Genomic DNA, 12,957 nt, shown 5'->3' with positions numbered 1-12,957 from the left:
GTTTCTTTGCAATGCCTTGCAGGCCCCTAGTGATGTGAAAATATGTTTGCAAAGTTTTTAGCGTTTTTTTTTTTTTTTAACTTATGTTTCGCGTTTTGGAGAAATTTTACATTGCTCAGAATTGTGCTAGTTTTACGCATCTCACCGACTTCGCCAGCATTTTTAGCACTTTTCAACCAGAATTTCGTTAAAATTACAGCAAATGGTGCTATATAAAGGGCCACATGACCTTGCAAGTACTGACTTTTAATGCTTGCCAAAAATTACTTGCAATTATGCTAAATTTGTTGCCAAAAAAAGGCATTTTTTGTCTGATTCGCAAACTTCAGCGAGATTTTTTTTATATCTGTACAGGTAGCAAGGAGACAAAGGAGATAAATATGTCTCGTTATAATGCTAAACGATCCTATATTGCTAAGCGCTTCTAATACACAGAGATGGGCTGCACATTTATACGGAGGTCTGTGCGTTTCGCTTCACAGGAGTATTCAGGGCGGTTAGCGCTGCGTACCAGTCATCGCTGGAGTCAGTGGAGCGCGTGACCTCAGCAGGGAGCATTGTGGCTCAGTCCAGGGAGAGCAGGAGAGAGGCACAGGGACTGGAGGGGAAGTCCAGAGAGGCACTATCTGAGCTGGAGACATTGCAAGAGGAGATGTCTTACCCAAACCTCACGCCAACTGTCAACAGGGTAAGGACAAGAAGCTGTTATAAGTGGGATTCAAACTGTGATGAGTGAGGTTTGAAGGGATACGGAAACTCCTTTATAATCTATGAGGTCACTAACATAATATATGAATAGTGTAGTAATGTATATATCTGCGTGCACGTATGAATGTGTTTATATGCACAATCTAATGTTTAATTCTCTTAGAAAGTGTCTGATTACTGTTTATCAATATAATGATGCATATATAATGTTCATATATGCAGATCGTGGCACTGCTGACACTTGACAAAGGTTCTGAACGACCAAAACGTTGTCTTTGAGCAATAAAATCGCAATAATATTTCCAAAACCCATGTCAAAGGGGTAAATCATAGAAAGGCAGCAGTGTGGAATCACGTTGATTTTTAGAGAAGTTCCCCAGTTCTGCCGTTGTAACGTTGTATGTTTTTTGTAGATCTGTGAAGGTGTGAGAGCAGAGCCTTGCACGCCAGAGAAGTGCCCAGGGACACTCTGTCGAAAGAACAATGACACGCTATGCAGGGTGGGGTCCATCTGCCGAGGAGCTTTCCCTCTGTCCAGGAATGCACTGCGGAACACGGAGAAAACTGCCCTGGATCTGCAGGACCTCAATAGCCAGCTGAAGAGGAACACACAGATGGTACAAGAAGACACAGTCACCTTACACCATTCACACCATGAGAACAAGAGGTCACCCTCTGAACGTGGAGGGGGGGGCAGGCTCAGGGGGGGCGGGGGGGGATATGAGAAGTACGTCCTTATGGAGAAGGTGGTGGATTCATGGAATACCCTTCCAGTGAAGGTTTTAGAGCAGGGGTGGGCAACTTCAGTCCTTAAAGGCCACCAACCAGTCAGGTTTTCAGGATATCCCTGCTTCAACGCAGGTGGCTCAATCAGTGGCTGAGTCAAAGACTGAGCCACTGATTGAGTCACCTGTGCTGAAGCAGGGATATCCTGAAAACCTGACCGTTTGTTTGCCCTTGAGGACTGGAGTTGTCCACCTCTGTTTTAGAGGTAGTTCAAAGCTGCTTGACAGACACAAGGGGATCCTAAATATGAAAGAGACCAAAGGATCTAATAGGATAGGAAAATAGGCACGTTAGGGAAGGGGGGCAAGTGCTAAACTCCACATCCATGTGTTTAATTCCAACACCTTAATCATTGGTGGAGAATCAGTGCAGTAGTACTGTGAGTACCGGTGAGATGAGTGGAGAGGAGGGTCGTGAAACCAGCTCACTGAGGCAGCTAGGCTCAGGATACATTTGACTTCACGGAGAATGAACCATTGTGTTTGTTTGTTTCGCAGATAAAGGAGGCAGAGAAAGCCGCCAGTCAGATCCAGGGTAATGCTCAGCAGCTGGGGGAGCAGGTGGGCAAGGCCAGGACTCGGATGGAGGAGGACATGGGACGGACCCGGCAGTTCATACAGCAAGTGCGAGACTTTCTGACAGGTAAGAACCGGGACGGTAATATCTGTCAACTCATTATCACCCTCTTTATTCGCACCATAAATTGCAGTGGGCTCCTGCTCTTCGACACACCATGCACTGCAATGGGATTACTTTCTTACATGCACTGCAATGGGATTACTTTCTTACATGCACTGCAATGGGATTACTATCTTACATGCACTGCAATGGGATTACTTTCTTACATGCACTGCAATGGGATTACTTTCTTACATGCACTGCAATGGGATTACTTTCTAACATGCACTGCAATGGGATTACTTTCTTACATGCACTGCAATGGGATTACTTTCTTACATGCACTGCAATGGGATTACTTTCTTACATGCACTGCAATGGGATTACTTTCTTACATGCACTGCAATGGGATTACTTTCTTACATGCACTGCAATGGGATTACTTTCTTACATGCACTGCAATGGGATTACTTTCTTACATGCACTGCAATGGGATTACTTTCTTACATGCACTGCAATGGGATTACTTTCTTACATGCACTGCAATGGGATTACTTTCTTACATGCACTGCAATGGGATTACTTTCTAACATGCACTGCAATGGGATTACTTTCTTACATGCACTGCAATGGGATTACTTTCTTACATGCACTGCAATGGGATTATTTTTTTACATGCACTGCAATGGGATTACTTTCTTACATGCACTGCAATGGGATTATTTTCTTACATGCACTGCAATGGGATTACTTTCTTACATGCACTGCAATGGGATTACTTTCTTACATGCACTGCAATGGGATTACTTTCTTACATGCACTGCAATGGGATTACTTTCTTACATGCACTGCAATGGGATTACTTTCTTACATGCACTGCAATGGGATTACTTTCTTACATGCACTGCAATGGGATTATGCTTTCACTGTAACGAGATCTTCCTTACATACACTGTGCACTGCAGTGGGATACACTCTTATACACACCATACACTACAACGTCGTCTTACACACAAACCATACACTGCAATGGGACACCCCTCTTGCACACACAGCATACACTGTAATGGGATCACCCTTACACACACACACACACACACACACACACACACACACACACACACACACACACACACACACACACACACACACACACACACACACACACACACACACACACACACACACACACACACACACCATACGCTGCAATGGAGTCTCCCTTATACACACACTATACACTATGATGGGGTTACCCACTTACACACCATAGTGTGGCAGTAACTTCACTAGACATCGCTATGCTTTTTTTGTGTGCTGCTTTTGCCCACATTTTGCATCTGGGAGACTTTAGTACACAGACATCAAAGTCTGTAGTGTGCTACATGTCTCAGGGACTTCACTGTTCCACTGGCTCCTTTTCAGTGCTGCAGGGAGATATTGCACATCCATGTGCCGCAGCCTCAGGTGTTACCTGTGCAAACACGTAATCAGACTACGGGACTGAACACAAAGCCAGTCTGCTGACTTTTTACAATGTCAGCGTGTGATATTAATAATAGACCAGACTTGGACGGATTACCTTGGTGAACCAGACACTTCCAACTACTACTGGAGGAAGGTTGGGTAGGACAGTCACCCACCCACCTCTTATACTAACATGAAAGGAACTGAATTGGAAAACTAATGTTGAGGGACTTTTAGTGTATTTTTGATGCAGTACAAAGTTCTTGTTGCTGTACTGGCCCTGGAGAAGTGTAGATTCGTTGTACGTTGCGATACCTTTTAATTGAACAACATGAGCATTCTTCAAAGATTAAATTATTGTGTACAGAGCTTTCCAAACCTCACAGGTCTCTTCTTCATATGTACAGAGCTTTCCAAACCGTACAGGTCTCTTCTTCATATGTACAGAGCTTTCCAAACCGCACAGATCTCTTCTTCATATGTACAGAGCTTTCCAAACCGCACAGATCTCTTCTTCATATGTACAGAGCTTTCCAAACCTCACAGGTCTCCTTCATATGTACAGAGCTTTCCAAACCTCACAGGTCTCTTCTTCATATGTACAGAGCTTTCCAAACCTCACAGGTCTCTTCTTCATATGTACAGAGCTTTCCAAACCGCACAGGTCTCTTCTTCATATGTACAGAGCTTTCCAAACCTCACAGGTCTCCTTCATATGTACAGAGCTTTCCAAACCTCACAGATCTCTTCTTCATATGTACAGAGCTTTCCAAACCTTACAGGTCTCCTTCATATGTACAGAGCTTTCCAAACCTCACAGGTCTCTTCTTCATATGTACAGAGCTTTCCAAACCGCACAGGTCTCTTCTTCATATGTACAGAGCTTTCCAAACCTCACAGGTCTCGTCTTCATATTTACAGAACTTTCCCAACTTCACAGGTCTCTTCTCCTCTTCATATGTACAGAGCTTTGCAAACTTCACAGGTCTCCTCTTCATATGTACAGAGCTTTGCAAACCTCACAGGTCTCCTCTTCATATGTACAGAGATTTCCAAACCTCACTTCTCCTCTTCATATGTACAGAGCTTTCCAAACCTCACAGGTCTCCTCTTCATTTGTACCAAGCTGTCAAAATATCACAGATCTCTTATTCTTATGTATACAGCTCTTCAAGCCTCAAAGGTCTCTTATTTACTTGTGCAGAGCATTCCCAACCTCACATGTGGTTTTTTTTAAATCTGTAAAGAGCTTTCTAAACCTCACAGGTCTCTTCTTTATTTCTTCGTTAGATCGAGTAGAATGTATCATTTTGTAAGTAGGGAAATCGGGAAGTTTGGGCTCTGAACCTTTTCACAGAAGGGCTAGCTATGCCTTGAGTTGGCAACAAATGATTTAATTCACCTCATTAGGAAGGTTGCAGACACTGTGTCTAGGGGCGCTGCAGGGCTACAACGTGTATTACTGTCCCATCATACAAGGGGAAGGGGAAACAGCTGTTTAAACCTCCCCCACGTCTCAGACTGTACCCTAAATATGCCGGGATTGTATAGCGCATTAACAGGAAGGTGAATACAGATCAGTAGAAAGACAGATTACACACCCTATCCAGATTACACACCCTATCCAGATTACACACCCTATCCAGATTACACCCCCTATCCAGATTACACACCCTATCCAGATTACACACCCTATCCAGATTACACCCCCTATCCTGATTACACCCCCTATCCTGATTACACACCCTATCCTGATTACACACCCTATCCAGATTACACACCCTATCCAGATTACACACCCTATCCAGATTACACCCCCTATCCTGATTACACACCCTATCCTGATTACACACCCTATCCAGATTACACACCCTATCCAAATTACACACCCTATCCAGATTACATACCCTATCCAAATTACACACCCTATCCAGATTACACACCCTATCCAGATTACACCCCCTATCCAGATTACACCCTTTATCCAGATTACACACCCTATCCAGATTACACACCCTATCCAGATTACACCCCCTATCCAGATTACACACCCTATCCAGATTACACACCCTATCCAAATTACACACCCTATCCAGATTACACACCCTATCCAGATTACACCCCCTATCCAGATTACACCCCCTATCCAGATTACACACCCTATCCAGATTACACACCCTATCCAGATTACACCCCCTATCCAGATTACACCCCCTATCCAGATTACACACCCTATCCAGATTACACACCCTATCCTGATTACACACCCTATCCTGATTACACACCCTATCCAGATTACACAACCTATCCTGATTACACACCCTATCCTGATTACACAACCTATCCTGATTACACACCCTATCCACACAGCGACACATGTTGGCATTCGGTGCAATATAACAGCGGAAACCTTTTCTTTCTTTTTACTAAATGAAGGTGTTTTAATGTTTTAGCAAAAGTTAGAAAGTCTAACTACAAAAAGCCCCGGAGGACATGGCGTAGTGTACAATACACTCCCAGTTTGGGATATTCTGTCACAAATAAATGTTCGTGCCTTTTAAGAATCCCTTTTATGCTCTGTACAGAGATCCTTTTTTGGTATTGTGTTTGCTGCAGTGATCAAGGGAAAAGTGTTAAGGGGGAAATTCTCTCTGCGTGTCCCTTTTCCTTGTATTTCTTTATAATACTGTGCAGCAGGAAGTCTGTTTCACCTGTCTCGATTTCTGAGAACATAATCTGAGACCTTTTGTTCGTATAAGACCCTTTCTTCTCCGCATGGGAAACCGCTCAGTGTTGCTGCCCGGCCGAGTGGAGGACGTGAACATATTAGCAGGTGCTGCCATGTGAACACTCAGAGACAGAGAACCCTAAGGCTGCGCTTATAGTGCCGGCGACGGCGATGTCGCTCCAAAACAAAACAATTGACTCCGTCGCCAGTGCATATAGTAAGCGCGACGGAGCGACCAAAAATTTGTAAGCGGTTTAATTTGATTTTTTGAGTGTCTGTAAACCAGTCAATGACCCTGTCGCTCGCGACATCGCTGCAAATTGAATTACAACTTTCGCTAGTAGCGACGGGTGACATCATCGGTCGCGTCACTGTCACCGTCGCCGGCACTATAAGCGCGGCATAATGCTAGATCCAATGACAAATCATATAGTTTTATACTTATCTGTTATTCTCTCACAAGTGAGGGTCACTTAGGCTGTGCTTACAGTGCCGGCGATGCAATGTCGCGGCAAAACAAATGTATTGCTGCCGTCGCGTGCGCTTATAGTAAGCGCAACACGACCGAGCGACTGGTCAAATTGGATTTTTATGTGGACCAATCAAAGACCTGGTCGCCCGCGAGGTCGCTGGAAAGCGAATTATAACGTTCGCTAGAAGACAATGGGTGACATCATGAGTCTTGTCGCCATCGTGCACACTATGCGCGGCCTTAGTTAAATTCTTTGGCCATAGCATGGTAAGCTTGCAGACCACCCCAAGCTGTCCCCTCTTTCCTGCAAGTCCTAACACTCTCTCTGCGAACGCTCACTTTACCTCTCTAATAGAGGAAGAAGTCTTACCAGACAGGTCAGTCACAGCTGCATCTCAGCACTTGCTATGTAAAGGTGGGCAGGGCGAGCTCGGAAACAGGGAGCAGGGGGTCACAGCCCTCCAAACAATTGTTTACCAATTAAAATCTACAAATACACACGCACAACCCCTCTAAGCTCAAAACCCAGACCCGCCTCACTATATAAATATTTATGTCAAAAAGGAGTGCTACTGGGTTTGGGAAATGTATAAACAAAAGACAGAGAGCTTACAGGGGTGTTGTGTGTGCATGTGAACACTATACTGCAGGCTGTGGGCCTTTTAATATTAAACGGAAAACGGCTAACAACTATTTTGTTTTATATAAAATAGGGTTGGTGATCTGCTTTTAAAGGGCATAACAAAAGGGGTGCTGTTTATTTTCTCAAGTAGTGATTCTGTATCCCATTGTCCATCAGTGCGCTACTGCAAATTTTTATACTGTAAATAAACATGCGCACACACACACACACACACACACACACACACACACACACACACACACACACACACACACACACACACACACACACACACACACACACACACACACACACACACACACACACGTAGGTGTAGAGACAAGCAGATAGAAGACACTTGCATACAGTAGCAAGGCATTCAGTGACACCATACATGTCATAAATATATAAATGTGTGTGTGCTTGTGTGTGTGTATATATATATATATGTGTATATAAAAAATATATACATCAGGGTTCTACAAAGAAGCCAGATCAGAAAGCCTTTAGAAATTAAAGGGCCACAAGTTTATTGTAATGTCATTTTAGATTAATAATTAATAACTGTGGGCCTCATGCAGAGAGCAGCGCTAATAGCAATCTCGCCATTTTCCGGCGAAAATCGAGCTGAAAGCAGCAGAAAAAGGCAAGTTTTAAAAAAAGCGCCATTTTTTTTGCTTGAAATTCGCCGCTCGGCTGGAGAGATCCTAATCTCTCCAGTGTTTTTTTCTGCCGTATGCAGAGAGCCGCGAACGCCATCTAGTGGCTGTTCGCGCCAAAAAAATGGCGCGATTTTCAAAAATTTTCCCCTCCACCAAGCAGCTCGCGCTCCGCGGCCTGTGGAGGAGAAAAAAAAAAAATCGATTTTTTTCCCCACTAGTTTCAACAGCGCTTATAGCGCCGGTTGAAACTCTCCATATGCAGAAAGGATTGTAAATGCAGTTTTATGCCCTTTCTGCATATGGAGAAAAAAACTCTCCAATAAAGCGAAAAAAATTTCCCCCTCTCCAATTCTAAATAGCGCTGCTCTCTGCATGAGGCCCTTTATTTCATATAGCGCTTTTTTCCCAAAGCGACTCACAATGACAGTATAGCGCACGGTATGCAACACATAGTGTCTGCAAAAATTCCTGTTTCCTGCCCAGATGAGTTTATAATCCATGTTTTTGGTGCCAGAGTCACGGGGAGATACAGTGACTTGCCCAAGGTAACAAGGAGCTGGCACTGGGTATTGAACCAGGTTCCCCTGATCAGTGTCATTGTTTTTCCTCACTGAGCCGCTCCTCCTCATGTAAAGACTGGAAAATTATTATATGTTAACATTTTACAAGCATTTATAACATCTGTCCCATATAGATATTTACATTACCTTCACTTACAGGGAAAAATTGCACTTGACTGTTTAAGCAACGAGTATGAAATTAGCAGGAACAGAGAGTTCAGCCGTCAGTTAAAGAGCCCTGGTATACTGTACCTGAATGGGTTGCTAAAAACTGAAGGAGTGAAGCATAGTGATGATACATTGTATATGAATTGGGAAAACACCATTGATAAAATGTAATTCATTTTCAAATGATTTTGTGTTTTAAAGTGGCAATCCAAGCGCTTGTTTTAAAAAACATTTTTTTTGCTTAGGATTGAAGCAGGGGGTCTACAGAGCTGAACCCCATCATTTAAGCTCTGTGGACCTCCTGCTTCCGGAGATACCTCCGTAACATCATTAGGTCCGGCTTCCTATTGGCCCACGTGATGTGGGAACTTTAAACTTTTAAACCCCAGCTAGCTCAATCGCAGCAGCTACTAGCACCCCATATGGAGGTAAGTATCTCCGGAAGCAGGGGGACTGCGGAGCTGAAATTCATGGGATTCAGCTCCGGAGACCCTCTGCTTCAATTGTGTGTAAAATAATAATAATAAAAAAATGTTAAACAAAAAAATAGCGCTAGGATTGGGGCTTTAATGGTCCGTATTCAAAGCAATAAACTTCAAGATAGATGGAACAAGAGAAAAACAAAGGGGGGGGGAGCGCAATATATAGATGAGGTTTTTATATTTTCCTTGTAAAACACTGGTGAATTGTACATAAATCAAATGATTCATGTTTGTGTTTTCTTTCTGCTTTCCTTTCCCCTCAGAGCCGATGACCGATCCTGCCACTATTCAGGAGATCAGCGAGTATATTCTGTCCCTGTCGCTGCCTGCAGATGCTTCCTCCATCCTGAGGAAGATGAACGAAATCCGCAGCATCGCGGGCAAGCTCCCGAACGTGGACGATGTGATATCCCGGACCAAAGACGATATAGCCAGAGCCAAGGAACTGCAGCGCGAGGCTGAACAGGCCAGGTGCGTCCTTACAGCATGTCAAGTGAAGTTGATTTCAAAGGAATGGGGCCAATATCTTCTACAGCGCAGGGAGCACCGCAACACAGCGTACTGAATAATGATACAAAACTAAATAGCAATGAAAAAGTTGATTTGCAAATATGGAATGCTGAGACTTGGGAGGGGTTTGATTTTCTCTTGCTGCTCTCTTTTGTCAATGTCACCGTGTTCAACAAGAGTTTGTACAGTCAACACCCCCTTTTCTTTCCACCTTTTCTTTCCCCCTATCTTCATTGGCTCTCTGAGAAGGACAGAGTGGGATAAGGGTAAAGAAAACACTTAATTGAAAATCACTCTCCCCCCCATTCAGAGGAGCAGAAGAAATGCAATGTGTAACACATTTACCTGGACAAAGAAACAAAACCAGCCAACATTTATTTGAGAAAGCGAATTAGATTGTTGAATTATTTACCACAGATTGCTTTTTTCTGTTGGTGGTTTATTGAAAGATCTGTTTGGTTCCTTTGTTCCTTTCACCTCCTTCGGGCACATAAATGACCTTGGGATTTATATTTGCTGTCACTGATCATAACAAAGAGTAGCTGCTCAGTTTCACATATCTCTACGTTCACAATGTAACAGACGCGGGGAGCAGCATTAGTCAGATTAACTGCCCTGATACAGACACCATGTTAATCTGCAGCAAGTAGAGAGACAGGCGTTCTACGCAATGACAACTCGCGGCCACTTGCCTGGAAACGGCCTTCATCTCGTTTCACAGAAACCTCAGAATTTACAAAGGGGAGAATAAAACAGGAACGTGTGTCTGTCCACATCAATGTATCAACCGACTTTGGGAGGATTTTGCTTGTGTGAGCAAGCAATATAACTAGTGCATTTTAATGATAATAATGATCCTATCATTATTAGATATTTTATTATTCCATAGTATTGGCTTTAATTTATTATCTTGTAAACATTATCTTTTTATTATCCTTTAAAGACAAGTGTCTTTAATTATAATGTTTCACTATTGTATTATTCTTTGATAAGATATTTATCGTTAACGGTACATTTGAGATATACATTTTGGTTTGGCATGCTTCAGTGTTTTAGGGCCAGAACCTACCTCCTACACAACTCCTCCTGTGATTGGAGAAATTAGGGGAGGAGGTAATATTAGTGAAGTATTGCTGTTCACTTGTATTGGCTCTCAGGTGTCTTCTGGACCAGGAAGGTGTCATATGAACAGTTTAGTAAATATGGGTCCCACAATCTGTGTTCATTTTGTTTCCGTTTTTTTTTTTGCGGACCAAATAAAAATCTCTGCTTAAGAATCTGTCTTTAGATTCAATGACCCCACAGCTCAGAAAGACGAAACGAAGATATATCACAACAAATCCAGCAACGTCAAAAAGCTCCCAGTGATGGGTCTTTTATAGGATTTGAACATGTGCCAATTTTAGACAGCAAATACCTCAGGCCCCATATATAGAGATACACAATCTTAATAAGCTCAACCCAGACTCACAATATTATATATGTATGTTTATATTAATTCGTGCCAGTGGGAAAGTGACCTCAAATTTACAGCAGTAAACAAAGATGCCCCAATGCACATCCAAACGTGACAAATTATTTAGTTCATTACTATATATTTTTTTCAGTGTTTTTTCTTCTCCTAAATGATGGGTCATTTAGTTAAATCTTTAATGACCTATTCTTAGGAGAAGAAAAAACACATGCAGTGCTAATGAAGTAAATAGTTTGTCACACTGGATGTGCTTCTTTGTTTACATGTATAGAGGCACGGGAACATCTGTGTTCTTTATGGAATGCAATCTTAGTTGTTAAAGTCATGTAGGCTCTCCACCAAGTCGCCAATGGACCACTTGGGGGTCGCAACTGTGCTGCCAGGGCTGCCGGAAATCAGCATCCACAACAAAGGGCTCCCAAGGCGTTCACATGGCTAGTACAACATATAGAGAACATGAAGTCAAATATAAAATAAAAACTAAGAAGTTTAATTTAAAGCAGATGCTAAGGTTACTAACACATATCTTAAGGGGTACTCAAGCTCCTGACACTGCTAAATATTGAGGAGGCTTTTAACAGCTATTATTTTGTTTAGGAACAAAGCCAAAGATGTTGAAGATGATGTGGATGGAGTGGTTGGGAATTTAGGACAAGCAAGAACCGCCCTTCAGGAGGCTGAAGACAAGATCAGGGGATCCAGCTCCTTTTTACGACAGATCCAGGACCGTATGGAAGAGGTGAGACACACACTGTCCGCTCGGATTGATTCACATGGTTTGGAAGAGGTCTGACATGATTATGAGTAATAAGGTCGACACACTTTAGCTAGTAGTGTATATAAAAAAGCATAGCAATGCTTATATAGAGCTAGAATGGCTAAATGGGTTTTGAAGGACAAGGGACTAACACCCAAGAAACACACCTACACAGATATACACATCCACGCACATACTATGCAAACACACACACAACAGAACCCTAAACAAAAATAATAATTAATATATAAACTGCAATCTCTATATCTATCTGCATACGTGTACACTTAGATTAATTGTTCCCGCAGTTAGCGCAAAATCTTATTATATCGCAGTTTCCATTGGATTTATTCCGAGTTTTGATGCAGGATATCACAGTTTATCACAATACTGTATATCACACCAGATGGTTCACTGAAGGCTGCTATACTGTATCTCTGTCATCTATTTTTTTAGAGAGGGTTCCTTTTTTCTCTGTGTTATTACTGCTGAATCTGGATATGATGTTCTTACTTGTTCTGGAGACTGTTTTAACAGTCAGGTATTAGTCTCAAAAACGTAATTTCCACCTACAAAGGAATTAAAAGGGGTTAGGGCAGGAAATCCTTCAATGTCTTGCTATGTTAGATGAACAGTATATGTAATGCCCCAGATTGATCAGAATACTATGTTGTCACCTACAGATCCAGCAGGTACTTGTCCCTGTAGAGAACGGACTGACGGATATGAATGGTCAACTTCAGTCCTTCACTCAGCAAGTGGAGAAGCTGCGTGAGAAGACTGCAGAGAACAAGCGGCAGGCAGGCGAGGCTCAGCAGGCAGCGGTGGGAGCCCATGGGAAGGCTATGGATGCACAGCAGGTACATATGTCACGTCTTATACCGTATGAAAGCACTCTGGTGGTCCAATAAGAGATATGTATATATGTATGTATATATTGTAT

General features: G+C 42.7%; 1 protein-coding gene across 3 annotated transcripts in view; it reads left to right on the top strand.

Annotated features, from left to right (window-relative positions):
* LAMB3 (laminin subunit beta 3) overlaps nucleotides 1–12,957 on the top strand; it is a 54,084-nt gene that overhangs the window by 35,759 nt on the left and 5,368 nt on the right. For all 3 annotated transcript variants that reach the window (XM_075615233.1, XM_075615232.1, XM_075615231.1), the window contains exons 16-21: nucleotides 483–688; nucleotides 1,122–1,325; nucleotides 1,992–2,136; nucleotides 9,537–9,744; nucleotides 11,855–11,996; nucleotides 12,698–12,874. In XM_075615233.1, the coding sequence (XP_075471348.1) occupies nucleotides 483–688; nucleotides 1,122–1,325; nucleotides 1,992–2,136; nucleotides 9,537–9,744; nucleotides 11,855–11,996; nucleotides 12,698–12,874 (1,082 nt within the window). The remainder of the gene's footprint in view (nucleotides 1–482; nucleotides 689–1,121; nucleotides 1,326–1,991; nucleotides 2,137–9,536; nucleotides 9,745–11,854; nucleotides 11,997–12,697; nucleotides 12,875–12,957) is intronic.

This window comes from Ascaphus truei, chromosome 9 (genome assembly GCF_040206685.1).
Source record: "Ascaphus truei isolate aAscTru1 chromosome 9, aAscTru1.hap1, whole genome shotgun sequence".
Lineage (NCBI taxonomy): Eukaryota > Metazoa > Chordata > Amphibia > Anura > Ascaphidae > Ascaphus > Ascaphus truei.
The sequence above is the reverse complement of the archived record's forward strand: the minus strand, read 5'-3'. Positions and strand labels throughout refer to the sequence as shown.